Genomic DNA, 19,797 nt, shown 5'->3' with positions numbered 1-19,797 from the left:
GAACACAACAGGCAATCACTGAGTGACCCATCCTGGCAGTCAGAGGTTTAGGGACACCCAGAGCACAGGGATGCATTCCTGATTCTCTTGGCTAATAGCTGATGCACCTAGCCTGAGGAACTGATCTAATTCTTTGTTAAACCCATTTATAGTTTTGGCCTTCAAAACATAATGAGCACACATCTACAACCCCAAGGGGGCTTGACAACCACACAAATTCTAAAAACATGAGTTATACACCCTGAGGTCAAGAAACTTTAATTAATACATGATATTTTGTTCTTATGTGCCTCTTTGATCCTGAGCCTGTAGAGTTTTGAGGAGGGGATTGGACTAGATGAGCTTCTGAAGTCCCTTCCAACCCTGATATTCTGTGATATGTTCTATGGTGCCATAAGGCCACTTCCACAAAAGCTGGAGCTAAATACCTGAATGAAATTTGGTCTACCCTCATACTTTTCCTGTTACTGCTCCCAAATATTTCCTATATCTAAGGCCATATTGACACTATGAGCGTATGTTAACTCAAGTTATGGCAGCATAGACTCACTACCCGGTTACTGTGTCACTTCTGTGACTGACTTGTGCTATTGTCATAAATAAAATAGAACTGTAATGGTGATAAATTACACCAGCATAGAAGTATATTGAATGCGAACCCTATGGAAATTAAAAATTTAAATTATCTTCCATGTGTCCCACTAAAATGAATGCAATCCACATGTCACTTGGGCAGAAGTATTAATGTTAGGATGCTACCTTGTGAGCACAATAAATGAAGCTGCAAAATAGATGATGTTTAAATGACCTCACTCTATTTTTTACAATCCTATATTAAGAGGCAATTGATATATTTGGAAGCTGAAGACTTTATGCTTCGATCCCCCACTACTATCATGTTTTAGCAAATTAGGACAAGTCATCAAATAAGAACAACCATAGGTATCAGTAACTGCTACTGGTACCAATTCACTACCTCTGTACCAGAAGACAGGTGAGACGAGAAGTACCAAATTAGGATAAGTTAGCAAATATGAACAACTATATGTATCAGTAGCTGCTACGGGTAGCAAATTATAACAGATCACAGTTTTTTACGATCTCTTACATATGAGTAAATACTATAGGTAGCAAATTCCTACGGGTAGCAGTTTCTCGCACTACACCTGCACCGCTCTGCTCCCAGGCTCTTCTTTGACTCCTGCTCTCTCCTTAGCTTGGCTCCACTCTGGCCCAGGTAGTCCCAGCTCACATGGAGAATGGGACCCCCTGGCCTGGCCACCCCCTCATTAGACTGTCTGTCAGGGTGAGCTGGAGCTTTGGCCTCTGTCATAAACAGATAGTTAACGGTTAATGCCTTTTTTACCTGTAAAGGGTTAAGAAGTTCACCTAGCCTACCTGACACCTGACCAGAGGAACCAATGGGAGAACAAGATGTTTCAAAAGGAAGAAGGGAAATTTCCTTTGTTTAGTCAGTTTTTCAGTTTCAGCCGGAGTGAAAAAGATCAAGGAACCAGCCTCTTATCAGAGTAGTAAGTTTTAGAAAGGAATAAATAGGTTTATGTTTATTTCTTTGTAACCTGTCTTGTGCAATTAGAGGAAGAATCAAATTGGGTATTTGAGTATTTTCATTGGTGTAATTAAGTTTTTGTCCAGGGGAACATCCTCTGTGTTTTGAATCTGTTGTCTGTGAGAGTAGCTGGTATGCTAATCTCTCCAAGAGGGTTTTCTTTTACCTTTCTTTTCTTTAATTAAAAGTCTTTTTTTAAAAAAAACCTTATTGATTTTTCCTTGTTTTTAGATCCAAGGGGGTTGGATCTGGATCCACCGGGAGTTGGTGGGAGAAAGGAAGGGGAATGGCTAATTTCTCCTTGTTTTAAGATCCAAGGGGTTCGGATCTGTGTTCACCAGGAAATTGGTGAAGTCTCCCGAGACTACCCAGGGAAGGGAGTGCTTGGGGGTGGTGGCAGCCAGACCAGATCTAAACTGTTAATTAAGCTTAGAGCTTCTCATGCAGGTCCCCCACATCTGTACCCTAAAGTTTGCAGTGGATAAGGAACCTTAACAGCCTCTCCCCGTTGCCGTTGGGTCCTGATTTCCCATAGACCTTTCCCCTTCGTTTTGGTACTGGGAACCAGCCAACCAAAATCCCCCCACTAAGTTTTAGTAAGGGGCCAACAGTCCCCTTACACAAGCCAACCCTGTGAGGGTCACAGATGTCCAGAGAAAACAGCACAAGCTGGCTACCTGGTGTAAGGGTCAGCACTCAGGACTCTGAAGCTACATCTTTAGAAAAGGCAGACACTGCGTTTCTCCGGTCATCTGCCCATGAATGAGCCCAACCTAGAAGGTTTCTTGTTGGCCTCAAAAGGTCGTTGCTCAAAGGGAGCCATCTGGTGTGATGGAAAGAGTGAGCCACTTATGAACTTGACTAGCTCGGGGAGTCCTTGCACTGGGGAGGACGGGGGCGTTAATATGTGGTTGGGAGAATTCCATATCCATAAAATCTCGCCCCTGGGTTTGTAATGTCAGGCTCCAGCAAACAAGTTCCTCTATGTGTGAAGGGAGAGGTTGTGAGGGGGAGGGTTCATGGGGGTGTCAGTGTGAGTGGAGGGGCTGTGAGGGGGTGGGTCTATGGAGGTGTCAGTATGAGGGGGAGGGGCTGTGAGAATATAGTCACCTCCAGGCAGCAGGAACCCCCTGACCTGGGGGTTTACTGCTCCCTTCCCCTCCAGGTGCTTTGGGGGGCCCTAGGGCCCAGCATAGACCTGCTGTCCCTACAGGGTCCCTGGGAGTCACAAAGCGGTGATGTGAGGTTACTGCCCTGTCTGTCCTGGGGTGGGGCACTGGAGCCCCCAGAACAGCACAGGGGTCCCCACAAAGTTATGTTGCTTTGAATTCAGCCCTGGGCAGTCGGGCTCAGATTTCAGCTTTCCGCCCCGAGCCCCAGGGAGTCTAATGCCGGCCCTGCTTTCTGGGTTATTTTGGTAGCGCCCCCGCCCCAAAACCTGCTCACTGCTCCCTCAACTGGGGACCCCTGGTTGAGAGTCACTGCCTGAGAGCTCTGTTTAGAAGTAGGGAGCAAAGCTGATGTCTTTCCTGATGGCTGAACACAGACTCTTAGATTATGATTCTTAGGAACTGCCAGCTACACCAGGAGAGCTTCTCGAGCAGCTGCCTGGCCTCAGGGATGCACTGACCCTGCAGGGCCCCTGGGGGGCAATGAAGCAGCTGGGTCAGGCTGGGCACCTTGACTCCCAGAGAACGGCCCTGGCTCCCTGCGCAGAAGCAAAGAATTTCTCCCCCATTCCCCAATAAATCAGCCTGAGCTAAAGGCAGAGCTGGGGGTTTCTCCTTTCACTCCTGCTGGGGAGTGCCGAGTCCCAGGGGCATTTCTAGCAGAGCATTTGGGACTCAACTGGGGGAACCAGCCTTTCATTACAGAATGCTCACATTCAGACCACATCTTTATTTACATTTTTTTTGTAATACGATAGAATCTTTCAATCCTAGTGTCACCATGGATAACATGGCATGTTCAGCCTGGTGAGATACCAAGGGTAAAACTAACCAACTCTTCAAACCCAAGAGAGTGGAGATAAATCAACTCTCAGAGTCAATGTGGGGTCATCAATAGGCAAAGGGCGGGCCAAATCGCTTTTCAATGTAGGCAGTCCCATCATACCACCCCATCCTTAAACTTATCAAGCTCAGTCTTGAAGCCAGTTCGGGCTTTTGCCCCCACTGATCCCCTTGGGAGGCTGTTCCAGAACTTCACTCTGCTGGTGGTTAGAAACCTTCACCTAATTTCAAGGTTAAACTTGTTGATGGCCAGTTTATATCCATTAGTTCATTACTAGTGGGGGCATGTGGCAGTGTGGAGAAGGGAGGGAGAAAGACTGGAGAACTGATAGTGGGAGCCTAGGGTGACCAGAAGTCCTGATTTTGTGGAGACAGTCCCAATATTTGGTGCTTTTTTTTTATATGGGCTCCTATAACCCCCCACCCCCATCCCGATTTTTCACACTTGCTATCTGGTCACTCTATGGGAGCCAGAGAGATTCCCTGTTCTCCAACCACTCATCTCTGGGAGGAACCAGTTGGAACTGCCCTTGGGAAGCTGCTGCTAATAACTCAGGTGTGAAATCGTTATTCCGTTGGAATCAGATTAAAGCCTCTTCACACCCAGGGTCACGGTCATTGACATGGCTCATTCCTGGGATGTAATTGGCCACAGCAATACAACAAGTGGAACCAAATCCCTTTCCAGAGCCCAAGCACACAAAGAAATCCTGGGGCTTTTTGTCTCTAGGCTTCTGGCACCATCGTGTGGGCATTTGGTTTCACTCCTTTCTGTTAAAACCTTTAGCTTTCTGCACAGAAATGTTAATTCCCTGGGAGAGACTCAGGAGCGTTTCTCTGTTTTGTGTTGTTAACAGGTTCGGCTCCACTGTTTTTGCCGCCCCAAGCAGCTGAAAAAATAAAATAAAAGCCACGATTGGCACTTTTACCACTGCCACTTAATTCTTTGGCGGCAATTTGGCAGGTCCTTCCCTCCGAGAGGGACTGAGAGTCTATCCGCTGAATTGCCACAGAAGAGCCAGAGGTGCCGCCCCTTCCCATTGGCTGCCCCAAGCACCTGCTTGCTGCACTGGTGCCTGGAGCCGGCCGTGGTTGTTAAGGATTGAAATGTTCCCCGGGTTCCTCGGTCCCAACCTGCCTCCCATTCTACTGCCCATGCAGCCCCATCCCATCCCTCAGCCCCAGTAGATGCTGATTCCCTCAGCCCCATCTGTGCAGCGTGTGAACCCTGTCACTCCGCATTGCCTAGTTCCCCCAATCCTGAGGGACTTCAGCTCCTCTGTGTCCCCAGGGACCCTCCACATCACTCCCCTGCTTACCACGGTTCAGATATTGCAGTAGCATGAGTCTGACGCTCACTTTAGAGGCCTCACATTAATAACCATTTTTAATATGAACTTACTGGAGATTCTATCGCAATATTTTGGTGAAGGGAACCAGTTAAAAATATTCATAAAACTCCTTTCCCAAGAGAGTCACAGGGTTCTTGATATCCCGTGTATCGGCAATGAACATGCACTGACCATGTAGCTGACTGTGGTATAAACATCTTAGATTTCCCCAGCTAGATAAGATCCCATCAATACATAAATGTCAGGGATCCCTGCCGGAAAACAGTGACAATCTTAGAACAGTTCATTAGCAGAATTATCACACTAAAGCATATGTGCAAAGCATGTGCCCTACCACTGAGCTCCCTCCCCACCAATACAGCTAATGCCATAAGGCATTGGGGGAGAGGGGCTCCATGCCTCATCTTGGTGGCAGAAGTGCTTTGGGGCTTCAAGAGCTTCCACATTATCCCATAGTGGTTGGAAGGGATGGAAGTGGATGGGGCCGCAGACAGAAAGGGTGGGGATTTGGCATCACTAGCCCCTGATTAGTAAGTAGGGTTCAGTTTAGGGCAGTGGTCCCCAAAATGTGGGCCATTCCGCCTAGGAAGGCACAGAGGAATGTTCATGGGGTCACCTCAGGGCCCAAGCCAGCCGGAAACCCCTGCGGCTGGCCTGTGTCCGACGAACCCGGCTTTGCCTCCTTCTGCTCCTTGTTCCCCGGGATGGGACTATCTGCCCAGAGAGGCTGCAGCCAGTGGGTCTGGGCAGGTCCCGGGTCTGGGAATCCAGCCCCCCATCTCCCCTCTTCCCGTCTCCCCCTTCCCCATCCCTGGTCCCATCACTCCCATCTCCCCCAGCCCCTCTCCCTGCATTTGCCCCCTTCCTGGTCCTGTCTCCCCCCACCATCGGTTGCGGGTTCTGAGCTCGTTCCCTGCAAGCACCTGCCCGGGGGCTGCCCCTCCCCCCGGCAAGGCGGGGCTAATGACAGGCCCCGCCCCCAGCCCAGGCCGCGCGGGAGGGGGGGAGGAAGGCCCCGCGTGGGGCGGGGACACGCGTGGGGCGGACACGCTCCAGCCGGGGGGGAGAGGCCGGGAGAGGCAGGAGGGGGCCGGAGCGGGGGGGGTTTGAGGGGATTAGGGGAGGGGCTGTGGGTAACCCCGCCCGCAGCGGGGGGGGCAGCACCGCATCAAAGCCCAACGCGCCCCGCACTCCAACGGCCCTAAGAGCCGCAACCGTCACGCGTCTCCTCTACCCGCCCCCCTGTGGGTTGCGTCACTTCCGGCCGCTGCGGGGGGGATGACTCGGCGAGCGGCAGAACCGGTAAGAACCGAGCGGGGAGGGGTCGCCCAGCAGGGCCAGGGCGGAAGCTGAGGCCGGGGGTCCCGGCGCAGCCTCCGTAGGGATGGAGTGGTTTAGTGGTGAGGGGGCTGAACCGTCTGGGGGGGGCCGGGAAACCCCTGGGGTGAAGAGTGTGTGTGAGAGTCTTTGTCTCGCACCTGCCCATCCCCCACTGCTGCCCCCTTCCCTGCTCCAGGGACCTTCCCCCTCCCCCCGGCCCCCTTCAAACTGCCGCCCCGGGCTCCCTGCGGCCCGTGTGTGTGGGGGGGGGGGAATTGTCACTGTCTGTGTGTATTGAATAGTCACATAAAATCCCTTCAAACTGCCCCTCCCCCTCCCCTCATTTCATAGCCACGGAAACCCCCCACCCTGCTCTGGGGGTTTGTCTCCCCCGTTATCAGATGTGGAGTTTGTGACCCGTTTTCCCCACAAGTCTCAAAGAGGGATGTAAAATATCTTTCCCTCCTCCCGCCCTGCCCCGTTCTCTCTTTGTCTGTTGCTACTTGAATGGGCCCTGAGTGCCAGGCCCTGTCTCTGTAATGATAAAACACGAACCACATCTCAGATTTACCCCTTTTCTCCAATTCTTCAGCGTGACTGTATATTTATTGCAAATGTTGCCTCTTGTCTCGCTGTTCATTTATCAAATACTGATGGGAAATGCACTCAGATTTTGTCTCTGATCAACAACTGGACCTGCTGTGGAGTGTAGGGTTTTTTGGGGGAGGGGTTGGTTTTTTTCCTGAATTGCCTGATGTTATGTTGTGGTGAGGATTTTTCTCTATGTTTTGCTTTCATATGTATATATTGCATAGCATCCTGGAAATGCAGGTCTGCTCAGGACCTCAAGCTGTCATCAAGTCCAGCTCTCCCTGCAGAGGCTGGACCCAGTATATGTAGATTATCTCTCTCCTACCTGTTCTTAAAAACTTCCAGGGAAAGAGATTCTAGCAACCAGGGATTTATCCAGTGAAGTGGGTGACTTTGGCCCAGACACTGAAAGATCCTTGTTCCTTAGGTTCCGCACTGGCCACAGGAGGTTACTAGTGCTCCCTCCCCAGACTCCCCTGGGCAGCCGGGGTAATTAGTGGATTATGGGAATTAGAAAATGAAAATTCATTAAGAATGATGATATTTATGTGTTAATTATTATATCCCCAGACACCCACCAATCCCCGTCCTCCTTCCAATGAGCTATAAATATCTATGGGACTCAGCTACTGATCCTGAAGTGAGTTCCTGCCCCTCCCCACTTTCTATAGCAGCACTTTTAAGAACAGGCCAGGGAAACATGGAAATACTTTGAACCAAATTCTGGAAGCTGCTGAGCATGCACAAGTTAAAATGAAACTAAGGCTCCGTTTCCCCAAGGACCTGGCCCCTAGTGCAAAATTATAGACAGTCCCCAGAAATCTGAAATGGCCATGTCATAACTGATAGAACGTTATTTATCTATTGACTTCTGGGAATTACCAATAAAAGGAACAACCCAGTGAAGGTGATACCCTGAGGGAAAGATGGGTATAATCTAATCTGGCACTTTATACAGTAAAATGCCTTATTTGTAGCCCTATGGCAAATGCCTGTATCCTGTAGGAACCTTTAATTCTGCCCAGTCCCGGCTACTTCTCTCCCCTAGCATACCCCTAAACCTCTTCACCCCTCCAACTATCCGTTGCCCGTCTTCCCTCGCTGCAACCCCTTCTTGCCTGACTGGCAGAGAAACTCTAAGCTTTATCCCCTTCTCTTTGCTTCTGAAAGTTGTCTTGCCCAGGGCTTTGCTGCCTCTGTGAATGGCAGGTAGGGATGGGAAGCCATCACTTTCTGGGTATTTACTGAACATTCATCTAGTCCCTGACACCTTCATTCATGCAGAGGTAAGGTTGCCCAGCAGTATGTTGGGCCCTCACAGAGTGTCAAGTTCAGCAAAAATCAAACCTCCAAAACCTAGGAAATAGAGAGCTAATGTCCATGCCAATTCAACCTTAACTCTGGCCGCTCAAGCTGGCAACAGCCACTGGGTGTTCTCTGCCAGCACTCCAGCTGCACTCACTGTGTTAGGTGTAGCTGCACTGAAAGGTAGAGACATTAGTTAGAGCAGCTTGGTAGAGGTGTGATTGCGATATGAGATGATCTGGGTCTGAGTCCCCCACGTGTGCGGTGAAAGGAGAGTGGTGCATGTGTACCTTGAGCTTCCAGTCTGTATTGTTTCTGCACTGAGCTGTGCATGTTGTCACGAGGAAACGGGACTGTTTGCCATGGGAATGGGTGACAAGGGATGGACCACTTAATGATAACCTGTTCTGTTCATTCCCTCTGAAGCACCTGGCATTGGCCACTGAGGTAGATGGACCTCATAGAACTGGAACGGACCTCGAGAGGTCATCTAGTCCAGTCCCCTGTACTTGAGGCAGGACGAAGTGTTATCTAGACCAGGGGTTCTCAAGCTGGGAGTTGGGATCAGGCAGGGAGTAGCGAGCTTATTACATAGGGTGTCGCGAGCTGTCAGTCTCCAAACCGTGCTTTGCATCCAGCATTTATAATGGTGTTGCAGATTAAAAACACTCTTTTATATATTTAAGGGGACGGGGGGGGGGAGGTTGCACTCAGAGGCTTGCTATTTGAAAGGGGTCACCAGTACAGAAGTTTGAGAGGGGTTTATCCAGCCTGCTCTTAAATCCCCAATGATGGAGATTCGAACCTCCCCGGGCAATTTATTCAAGTGCTTAATCACCCTGATAGTTAAGAATTTTTTCCTAATGTCCGATCTTTCTTCATTTTAAGCCCATTGCTTCTTGTCCTGTCCTCAGAGGTTAAGAAGAACAATTTTTCTCCCTCCTCCTTGTAACATCAGTTTATCTGCTTGAAAGTGATCATGCAACGTCTCAGTCTTCTCTTCTCCAGACTAAACAAACCCATTTTTTTCATTCTTCCCTCAGAGGTCATGTTTTCTAGACCTTTCATCATTTTTGTTGTTCTTCTCAGGACTTTCTCCAATTTGTCCACATCTTTCCTGAAATGTGGTGGCCAGAACTGGACACACTGCTCCAGTTGAAGCCTAATCAGCGTGGAGTAGAAAGGAGGAATTACTCCTTGTGTCTTGCTTACAATACTCCTGCTAATACATCCCAGAATGATACTTGCTTTTTTTTTGCAACAGTGTAACTCTGTTGACTCATATTTAGCTTGTAATCCACTGTGACCTCCAGATCCCTTTCTGCAGTTCTCCTTCCTAGGCAGTCATTTCTCATACATGTGGAACTGATTGTTCCTTCACAAGTGAAGTACTTTGGATTCGTCCTTATTGAATTTTATCCTATACTTCAGACCATTTCTCCAGTTTGTCCAGAGCATTTTGAATTTTAATTCTATCCTCCAAAGCACTTGCAACTTCTCCCAGCTTGGTATCCTCCGCAAACTTGATAAGTGTAACAGAGAGACTGTTACTGGGAGGGTTTCACCGTGTCTCAGAGGGTTACACCCTGGTGGGAGGGGGCTAGGCCTGTATTGGATTAAGGTCACTCTGTGCTTCACAGTGTGGCAGAACCTAGAATGTCCATTAGCAGGGGAAAATCCTGGGGGGAATCGGTTTGTGGAATGGACAAAAACCCCGTCTGAATTCTCACACTTTGCCCTTTTCACCTCGGCAGGCTACAGAATAACGTGGATGTTTCGCTCCAGATCATCTCCTCCTCCCAGGGAGAAGGAAATGGCGTCAGTAGAGCTGGCTCAGGTAAGGGATTATCAGGGAGCTGGTGGTGGGTTCTGCTTGGAGGGAGAGGAGTAGTAAATGCATCGGAGGGTGGGAACTGCTTGAGATGGTGGGAGGCAGGAACTATCTATGGTGGGGAAAGGGAGGGGACAGGATGTGACAAATCTGCTGAGACTTGTGTAATCTAGGGTGTGATGGGTTGTCACCCTGGGGTGCAGTGTGGAGGGCTTCTGGGAGCCACTGTTCCCTCTAACCTTCAAGCTAGGCTGGCCCTTCTCACACTGCTTTGCCGGCGATTCAGCCAGCCTCTCCAGGCCCTGTTATCACCCACACAACAGCAGGTGGTGCCATACACCCAGCTAAGCTACCTGAGTGCTTTACCTAGAATCATAGAATATCAGGGTTGGAAGGGACCTCGGGAGGTATCTAGTCCAACCCCCTGCTCAAAGCAGGACCAATCCCCAGGCAGATTTTTGCCCTGATTCCTAAATGGCCCCCTCCACTCAAGGACTGATAGAAGACATCAGCCAATTTTCCAGCTCCCCAGCCTTGCACATCTGCTGTACTAGAAATCCAAAATGATACCATCTTGTAGGTGCACAGGGATCTGTATAATGTAAGCCCATTAATATAGTTTGCCTTTCCCTTGATATGGGGAAGATATGCACATATAAAGATGTGCTAACCAGGCTGAGCTTTTACCCAGACACTTCACTCAAAATACACTGATTAAGATAAAGCATAAAATAAGTTAATTAACAACAGAAAAATAGATTCATAGACTTTAAGGTCAGAAGGGACCATTATGATCATCTAGTCTGACCTCCTGCACAATGCAGGCCACAGAATCTCACCCATCCACTTCTATAACAATCCCCTAACCTATGTCTGAGTTACTGAAGTCCCCAAATTGCGGTTTGAAGACCTAAAGCTGCAGAGAATCCTCCAGCAAGTGACCTGTATACCACGCTGCAGAGGAAGGCAAATAACCTCCAGGTCCTTTGCCAATCTGCCCCGGAGGAAAATTCCTTCCCGATCCCAAATATGGCAATCAGTTAAACCCTGAGCATGTGGGCAAGTCTCAGTGATAGCAAAAAGGGTCCAGAGCCAGCCCCATCTCCTATATCAAGCTCTGGCTAGTAGGTATGTGATAAATGTGACGACTCTGCCTCCGTCTTTCAGCTGGGAGACACAAAGTTTCTCTCTCTCTCTACCCTTTGCCTCCTGGTTGCTCTAAGCAAGGTGGGATGGAACTCTGTTAACATGTGCCTCACGGAGCTTCCATTTACCTGGTGCTGCTGTTCCGTGAATTGTGGGGTTGTGAGTTGGGCAGCAGGTACTGAGTGTTGGACTCTTCCTCTTTCAGAGACTGGTGACCTTCGAGGAGGTGGCTGTGCATTTCACCAGAGAAGAGGGTGTTCTGTTGGACCCCACTCAGAGAGCCCTCTACAGGGATGTCATGCAGGAGAACTATGAGACGGTGGTCTTGCTGGGTAAGGAGTCCTGTCCCCTGGGCTATTAGAAGCTGTGGGGTCTCTGAAGAACCTGAGTAGTAATAACTTTATACCTTTGTTTGTCATACAAGTTTTGACAAGTTTCCTTGCCCACCTTTTTTTGCCTTATCTCCCACCCACTAGTATCATTTTTGGACATGTGCCTTTTTGGTGCCACCAGTCATTTTAAAATTGCATTGAATGTATCCTTATTGGCTACATTAATAACTACATTAATAACTGTAGCTTTCCTGCCTTTTTCTCATTGTAAGAGCAAAATATGCTGCCTGTAGAATTCTAAATTAAGTAAATAGGTTTATGACTCATGCATGCCTTGTGTGACAGTCAGATGAGCTCCTCTTTTGATAGGAGAGTGTATAATGTTGCCATTCAGGACCCCACCGGTGAAGGGAGAACAGAGCTGTGGGAGGGGAGGAGAAGTGGGGAGTAGATAATTCTGGGGTGCCAGGACATGGGGAGGGTGCATGCAGGGTTAGAGCTAAGAAGCAGCAGGGAGGGATGAGGTTGTGAGAGACAAGGAGGGAACACAAGAAGCTCTCAAGGTGCCGGGAGGTGGTGCCAGCTGAGAGTAATGGGAAGAAGTGGAGAGGAGTGTGGAGGAAGAGCACCCAGGAAGTGGTCTGGGTGGGTCAGTGAGAGAGAGGAGAAGTTTGGGGATCAGAGCTATGGGGGATACCAGACCTTTAAGCCTGAATCCCTACCTAAGCCTTGTTGCTTTAGAGCCTCCACTCCAGTTTTATTTCTGTTCAATTTCACTTCATTATACATTTCCCCCCCAAACATTATTTTAACTCTTGACCCCCTCTCTCACTCATTACTCCCCTCCCCATATAACCTCCCCATCTCTAGGCACACTGACCCTGGCCACTGATCCTGAGTCCTTGCTGCATTCCTCCCTCCCACAGCAGGGCCCCTACCCAGGCACAAATGGGGATTTTGTTCATAATATCACAGGGTGGTAGTGTAGCCCGTGCAATTTTTACTGCTACCTATTGGGGTACAGCTTGAAGTTAATGGAGGAGTGAAGTTCTGGAACAGCCTTCCAAGTGGAGTAGTGGGGGCAAAAGACATATCTGGCTTTAAGACTAAGCTTGATAAGTTTATGGAGGGGATGGTATGATGGGATAGCTTAATTTTGGCAATTTATTTGGCAATTGATATTTGATTATCAGCAGGCAAGCGTGCCCAGTGGTCTGTGATGGGATATTAGATGGGGTGGGATCTGAGTTACTACAGAGAATTCTTTCCTGGGTGCTGGCTGGTGAATCTTGCCCACATGTTCAGGGTTTAACTGATTGCCATATTTGGAGTCGGGAAGGAATTTTCCTCCGGGGCAGATTGGCAGAGGCCCTGGAGGTTTTTCACCTTCGTCTGCAGCATGGGGGATGGGTCACTTGCTGGAAGATTCTCTGCAGCTTGAGGTCTTCAAACTACAATTTGAGGACTTCAATAACTCAGACATAGGCTAAGGGTTTGCTGCAGGAGTGGATGGGTGAGATTGTGTGGCCTGCGTTGTGCAGGAGGTCAAACTAGGTGATCATAATGGTCCCTTCTGACCTTAAAGTCTATGAGGAGATGAAACACACAGAAACTTGATCTTAATACAGACAGTTATAATTGAAATCCTCAGCAAAAATCAATACACATAACAATTAGAGTAAGATAAGTATATAAAGAGGGTCTTGCACTGTGAGTACTTACAAGTTATGGACACCATTGGAAACAAAGATCGAGGGGCAAGGGAACCCGTCAGAAGGGAGGCCTTGCTTCAGTTTGCACTGTCTCAGGGACCTGACAAAATGGAAAAATGGTCACTAGAAGAGGTATTTTCTCCACTTCCTTATGATAATAGGATGGCGATATACCATATCTGCTCGTTTACTCTGATTACAATAATGTCAATAGGTGCCCCAAAACATATGTGGCCTTTGGGAAGTCCATAATTAACCATCAAGCATTAATACTTATGATTTATATTACTTATTTATTAATAAGTAAGTGCGTCCAACTGCTGAAATATTTCATAGCAACCTAATTGCTAGAGCCCACCCCAGACTTCCTTCTTTCAGAATCCTGTGGCGCATTGTAACTGTTTGTGGTTCCTCATTAGTCTCTGAAAATGAGGGTGCAAAATATCTGAACTGGGATTGTCTCCTTAGGCCTGTTCATGTAAATCCCACACCTCAGCATAACTGCTCCCACAAGCCTCTGCCTAATATAAGGCCCTGAACTGTAGCAAGCTTAGGCTATATCTACACTACCGCGGTAACTCAGTGTACACTGCGCAACTCCAGCTACGTGAATAACACAGCTAGAGTCGATGTACCTTAGATCGAGTTACCACAGGGTCTGCTTAACTTACTCTTCTCGTCAGGGTAGAGTACAGGGGTCGACTGGAGAGCTATCTGCGGTTGATTTGTTGGGTCTTTAATAGACCCGCTACATCGACCATCAGTGGATCAATCTCAGAATTTTCATCCCGGCTGTAGTGTAGCTCCTGCCCTTAATAACCTATTTATTTATGTTCACCTCCTTGCCCCTCCACGCATGTTCCAGGCTAATAAGCAATACTCTGATAACGACATTTTACCTCTAGTGAGTTCAAAATTGCCCAGAAGACATGAGACTAGGTCATAGATCATAAAATCAGATCAGGGTCAACAGGAGTGAGAGTTTGGAGAGAGTCTTGTGCCTCCTCTTCCCATCTGCAGCAGCCACAAGCTATCTTCCCTCCAGGCTCCTTGGATCTTCGAGCCTGTCCCTTCTGAGGTTGCATGGCCCAGTTCTTGTTTCTTACCTTCTCCTTTTCTGGAAGAATTAGAGGCTGTTGCTCCTGAATTTTAGTGTTTAAACTCCCCCAGCATGCGGAGAAGGCTGGGGAGTTAATTCTCCCTCCCATTGCACCTGAGTCACTAGATTTCCTAAGTCCCCAAAATGTGCTTTTGGGATGTCACAGTTCTAGGGTAGCTAAGCCTTTGACCTGCCTCCACGGTCTGCTCAAGGAATGGCCTCTCAGGCATCAGGCCTCTACCCAGCCCCTCTCTATGGGTAGGGACCCACCTGTCTCTTCTTTTTGACTAGGATTTGAGGATTGCAGCCTGTCCTGCACTGTGTTCATTGGACTAACGTCCAGCTCCTGTGCTTTGCTTTCTCTCTAAGGGCTGTGAGCAGTGTGTGTGATAGAGGCAGGAATTTTGGTGATACTTGTATGATGCCAATACACACCTCAGTTTCCCTCTGTGATTGGTATTACTATGATTATAAAGAGCAGGAGACACGAGGTGTTTTGTCATGTATCTGTCATGGGGTGATATGAATGGGTCATTAAGGACTGTCTGGGACCAACCTACATCAATGGAATACCCGACAGAGACGGGAATAATTCTCACCTGTCTATGGTAGGATCTCCGCTTGGCTGAGTGAAGCATACATGGACTCATTATGTTTTTAGGAGCAGGAAGAACTGGGCTCGCAGACACAGGGAGCACTACTGGAGTGAAGACTAATGGACAGGTAGAGGGAAAGGAAACCTAAGCATTTTCTACAGCAGCATAGCTCAAGGGCATTGGCCAGTATGGACTGTATTGTCTTTTTTGCTTCCCTGTGCTAATCTAAGGACTTTCCAGTGCTACGTTTCAGTTGACTAATAAACCCTGCTATGTTTAAAAGTCTGCCCAGTGTCACAGCAAAAATTTGCTCTGTGCATTGACTGAGGAACAGTCTCTGAACAGGAGTATCATTCAGCTGGACCTGAACAGGTTGAAATAGTAGTTTTGAAGCCAGAGGCTCAATCTCAGGTGCTGAAGCTACATGGCCTGTCCTTGTGGAAGAGTGGGAGCCCTTGGGGTCTAGTGCACTCCAGGGACACTTCCCAAGGACTATTTAAAAGCCAGGGCATTTCACAGGTCCTATGGATCCATGACAGTGTGCCATCTGGGGAAAAATAAAACAAGACAAGGACCTAAATGTGTATTTACCATCATCCCCTCATCAGTCCTCGTGGGAATCCCTGATCAATTCCAAAATGTATTAAAACCTTCCTTAAAGGCTTACCTCTTGGTTATCAGGTCATGTCAGATTTGTTAAAGGACTTTCCCTTCACCCTTCCACTTCCCTGGTTCTTGTCACACAGACAAGAAGCAGCAAAAGACCAGATGTCTGAAGCGCAGAGAATGCATTTATTGGGGTTAGTTTCTAAGCAGGCATATTCCGAAGCCCTTACACCAGTTATCTCTATATGCTGATAGAGTCTGTTCCCCAGTGTTCTGTTCTCAGCTCTGACACCACAGAGCATTTACCCCGTGTCCCCTTTCCCAGCTCTGATGCCACAGAGCCTTGGCTGTCTCCCCATTCCCTGTTCCTGTTCCCCCCTTAAGAAATATGATTCCAATTTCCTTTCCCCCTCCTGTTTGATCCCATTTATATAGTAATATTCTCAGCTATACCTTAACCAATCATGGTACTGAAATTTAACTAACCAATTCTAACATACTGTAACAATTCTCTAGCCAATTATATCCCACTACTTGATTTACTTACCTAGCAACATTAATTATACAGCAGACAGAAACAATTAGAGAAGGAGACCGATTAACAAAGTAAAAGTGGTGGCCATAAACTTAAAACAATACAAAAATGAGGGTTTGACAACCACAACCATTGATAGGCTGCTATCAAACTAAGTTTTCTTTAACCATCTTAAGATCTGTTTCTTTATCTGGTGGTGATGGGCATTATCCAGAGAGGATCGTCTTCCTAACAGCCCAATAGCACCTTATTTCAATGTGACTGGTTTGGGATGTAAGGCTGTGACACTGTGCTTCCCAGCTTATGACTGCCCCTGCTGCTTAGCCAAAGAACAAGGCCTCAGACTATCCTAGTGCGAGAAGGCCCATACACAGGCATACTGTGATTTTGATTCTATGTTTTTATACCCCTATAACTAGCTAAGTAATAAAAATACATCTACATTTTTAAAGTATAGGCTTTACAGGCAGGCCTGAATATCTCTATTCTAACAATGGGTTCTACCCCTTCCCCCATTCAGTGTCTGTCTTGTCAATTTAGATTTGTAAATTCTTCAGGGCATGGGCTATCTACTATTCTCTGTTTGTACTTTGCCTAGCACAATGGGGACTCACTGTTAGTTGGTCCTTAGGCATTAAGGTAATGAATATAATTTAGAGTAATAATAACTCTCCTGCCACTTTGAACCAAGGAAGCTGGCCTAGGGATGTTACTGCTTAAAAATGAGCTGGGGTTAAAATCATGGACTATTCTTTGTGACAAGTATCCCACAAATTCCACTGACATCCCTTGTTTTCTTTGCCTGGAGTAGGGTTTCCAGTTTCCAAACCTGATGTGATCTCGCAGCTGGAACGAGGGGAAGAGCCGTGGGTCCCGGACCTCCAGGCCTCTGAGAAAGAAGTGCTCCTGAGAGCTGCCTTCACAGGTGAGGAATTGGTTAAACCAACTCAACAACTGTTTAGGAATGCAGGAAACATTTAGGATGCCCTACAAAGACCCTGTGAGCTCTCCAAGTTCAGGATTGTTACCTGCAGAATGGGATCATTATGGTAGATGTCAGTCAGGGTAGGAGGGAAGCCATGAATGACAACTGGCAGCAGGTCTCTCCCTGATCTCGCTTTCCCCTGAGTGTTCTGGTGAGATGCAGACCAAAACTGATCCCTTCCTCTCTCCGCTGGGGAAGGGTTTGGGGTTTCATCTCTCCAGCACAGATTTTGGTTTGTTCATCCCTTTTTCCATTCCTCTCTCTGAGATTTCCTTTCTTTCTGGCATAGGGAGTGACGTCTGTCTGGATTCTCTGTCTCTCCCATTCAGGTGCTGGGATGGTGAGTGAGAATGAGGAGGAGAAACTCCAGCAGGAAGATGCTGTGCAAGTAGAACCACATGGAACGTTATCAGGAAGATCCAAAGGGAATGTTTCCGGGAGTTGTGCACTCCGAGAAAAAGCAAAAGCCTGTGAGACTCATCAGATGCCAAAGGAAAACTTCAGTAGCCACTCAGACCTTATAACCTGCGACAGAATAAACTTGGAAGGGAGACGCTACTCATGCCACGAGTGCGGGAAAAGCTTCAGTTGGAGCTCGCACTATCTCATACATTGGAGAACCCACACAGGGGAGAAGCCCTACATGTGCTCTGAGTGCGGGAAAAGCTTCGGTCAGCGTTCAAACCTTGTCACACATGAGAGAATCCACACAGGAGAGAAGCCCTACATGTGCTCTGAGTGCGGGAAAAGCTTTAAAAAGAGCTCACACCTTATCATACATGAGAGAGTCCACACAGGAGAGACGCCCTACACATGCTCTGTGTGTGGGAAAAGCTTCATTGATAGTTCAAGCCTCAACTCACATCAGCGAATCCACACAGGAGAGACTCCCTACCCGTGCTATGAGTGTGGGAAAAGCTTTAATCAGAGCTCTGCCCTGAGTAGACATCGGAGAATCCACATGGGTGAGAAACCTTATGGATGCTCCGAGTGCGGGAGAAGCTTTTGTCAGCGTTCTGACCTTATCACACATCAGAGAACCCACACAGGAGAGAAGCCCTACATGTGCTCCGAGTGCGGGAAAAGCTTCAAGGATCGCTCAAACCTTGTCACACATGAGAGAATCCACACAGGAGAGATGCCCTACATATGCTCTGTGTGTGGGAAAAGCTTTAGTCAGCACTCACACCTTATCTCACATTATAGAACCCACACAGGAGAGAAGCCCTACACGTGCTAGAGATACCAGAACACTCCGATTCTTGCACATTCCACACAGATAACAAGGACAGGGGCAAAAGGGTTGTTCGAACCAACATGTACAAGGTGAGAGGCGGCACCTTACTGCGTAGAAGGGTTGTACCTCACTACGTACGGGGGCTGCAGCTCAATATGTCAGGAGTGATGTGTATAAGAATGCACCCCTGGGGCGGTGTCTTTTTCTGGCCTAGAGGGCAGTGGAGAGTCCCACTGCTGACTGAGCTGGTCCATTGTCAGGGGGCACATATTTGCAGTATGTCCTGTAGAGTCTGTGGGGAACTAGTACTGTGCTTTGTTTGACAATAAACCTGGCCACGTGCCTTCATACCTTACCAGAGTCTGTGGTCATTGGGGGTGCTCTCTGGGTCTGATGTGCCAGTGATCTGCAGAGGCAGGACAGCACACAGAGGGAACACACACACACACACACACAGCTGACTGTTAACATAGAACAAGAGCAGAGCACCCCACTAGTGGCATCGGATGACAGGGTAAAGTTTGTCATCATGGTCAGCAATTTTCATTTCCCTTCTCTGGAGGTAGAGATGGGGTTGGAGCTACTGCAGGCTGGGATGTAGAGCTCATGTCCCCAGGGCCGGCTCCAGCTTTTTTGCGGCTCCAAGTAGCGAACCCGGGAAGAAAAAGATGATTGGCAGCACTTCAGCGGCAGCTAAAACGTGCTGCTTCATTCTTCGGTGGTAATTGGGCAGCAGGTCCTTCGGTCCCTCTCTTCCTCTTCGGTGGCAGCTCAGAGGGGAAGAGAGGGACCCACCACCGAAGACCCAGAGGTGTTGCCCCTTTCCATTGGCTGCCCCAAGCACCTGCTTCCTTCACTGCTGCCTGGAGCTGGCCCTGTATGTCCCCATCTATCAGTTACTCTAGGAATGTGTCTCTACTCACAGGCTGCTGCCAGCCTGTCTGGCCAGCTCCTGAGCTCTGTAGGGGTGAGTCCTTTGGCATAAGTGGCACCTAGGGGAAACATTCCTCCCAGGTGCAGTGGTGGTACAGTGGTGAGCATAACTGCCTTCCAAGCAGTTGACCTGAGTTCGATTCCTGGCCAATGCATGGATGTGCCCTTTCTTGGCCAGGAATTAGTTTAATTTCTGTCCTGTTGTATCAGTTTATCAGTGGAATGGGAAAATTTAATGTCTGACATCCCAGCAAGGCATTCAACACCCAGTGGAGGAAGAAGGAGGTGGGACTATACAGTGAGCTGTTGGAGTCATCCTGGTATTACGTTTGATTTATTTTTTTAAGTGTTTCCTTTACTTCCCTCTCTGTTTTAGACTCAGAGCCTTTAAGGGCAGAAGGGACCCCATCATGATCATCTGTCCGATCTCCTGTACTTTACAGGCCAAAGGACCCCACTCACCCACTCCTTTAATAGACCCCTAACCTCTGCTTGAGTTACTGACATCTCAAAATCATGGATTAAAGCTGTCAAGTTACAGAGAATCCACCATTTACACTAGTTTAAACCTGCAAGTGAACCCTGCCCCATGCTGCAGAGGAAGGTAAAACCCCCTCAGGGTCTCTGCTAATCTC

At 48.2% G+C, this 19,797-nt stretch overlaps 1 protein-coding gene across 1 annotated transcript in view; it reads left to right on the top strand.

The window, feature by feature from the left end:
- The window catches only part of LOC127046946 (zinc finger protein 34-like), a 184,077-nt gene extending 165,493 nt beyond the window's left edge, over positions 1-18,584 (top strand). The window contains exons 2-5 of the mRNA XM_050944653.1: positions 9,905-9,987; positions 11,333-11,459; positions 16,816-16,932; positions 17,322-18,584. Of these exons, the coding sequence (XP_050800610.1) occupies positions 9,922-9,987; positions 11,333-11,459; positions 16,816-16,932; positions 17,322-18,232 (1,221 nt within the window). The 5' untranslated portion in view covers positions 9,905-9,921 and the 3' untranslated portion in view covers positions 18,233-18,584. The remainder of the gene's footprint in view (positions 1-9,904; positions 9,988-11,332; positions 11,460-16,815; positions 16,933-17,321) is intronic.
- Positions 18,585-19,797: the final 1,213 nt, after the last annotated feature.

Source organism: Gopherus flavomarginatus, chromosome 1 (assembly GCF_025201925.1).
Source record: "Gopherus flavomarginatus isolate rGopFla2 chromosome 1, rGopFla2.mat.asm, whole genome shotgun sequence".
NCBI lineage: Eukaryota > Metazoa > Chordata > Testudines > Testudinidae > Gopherus > Gopherus flavomarginatus.
Note: the sequence above shows the minus strand (reverse complement) of the source record. Positions and strands in the feature narration are given on the sequence as shown.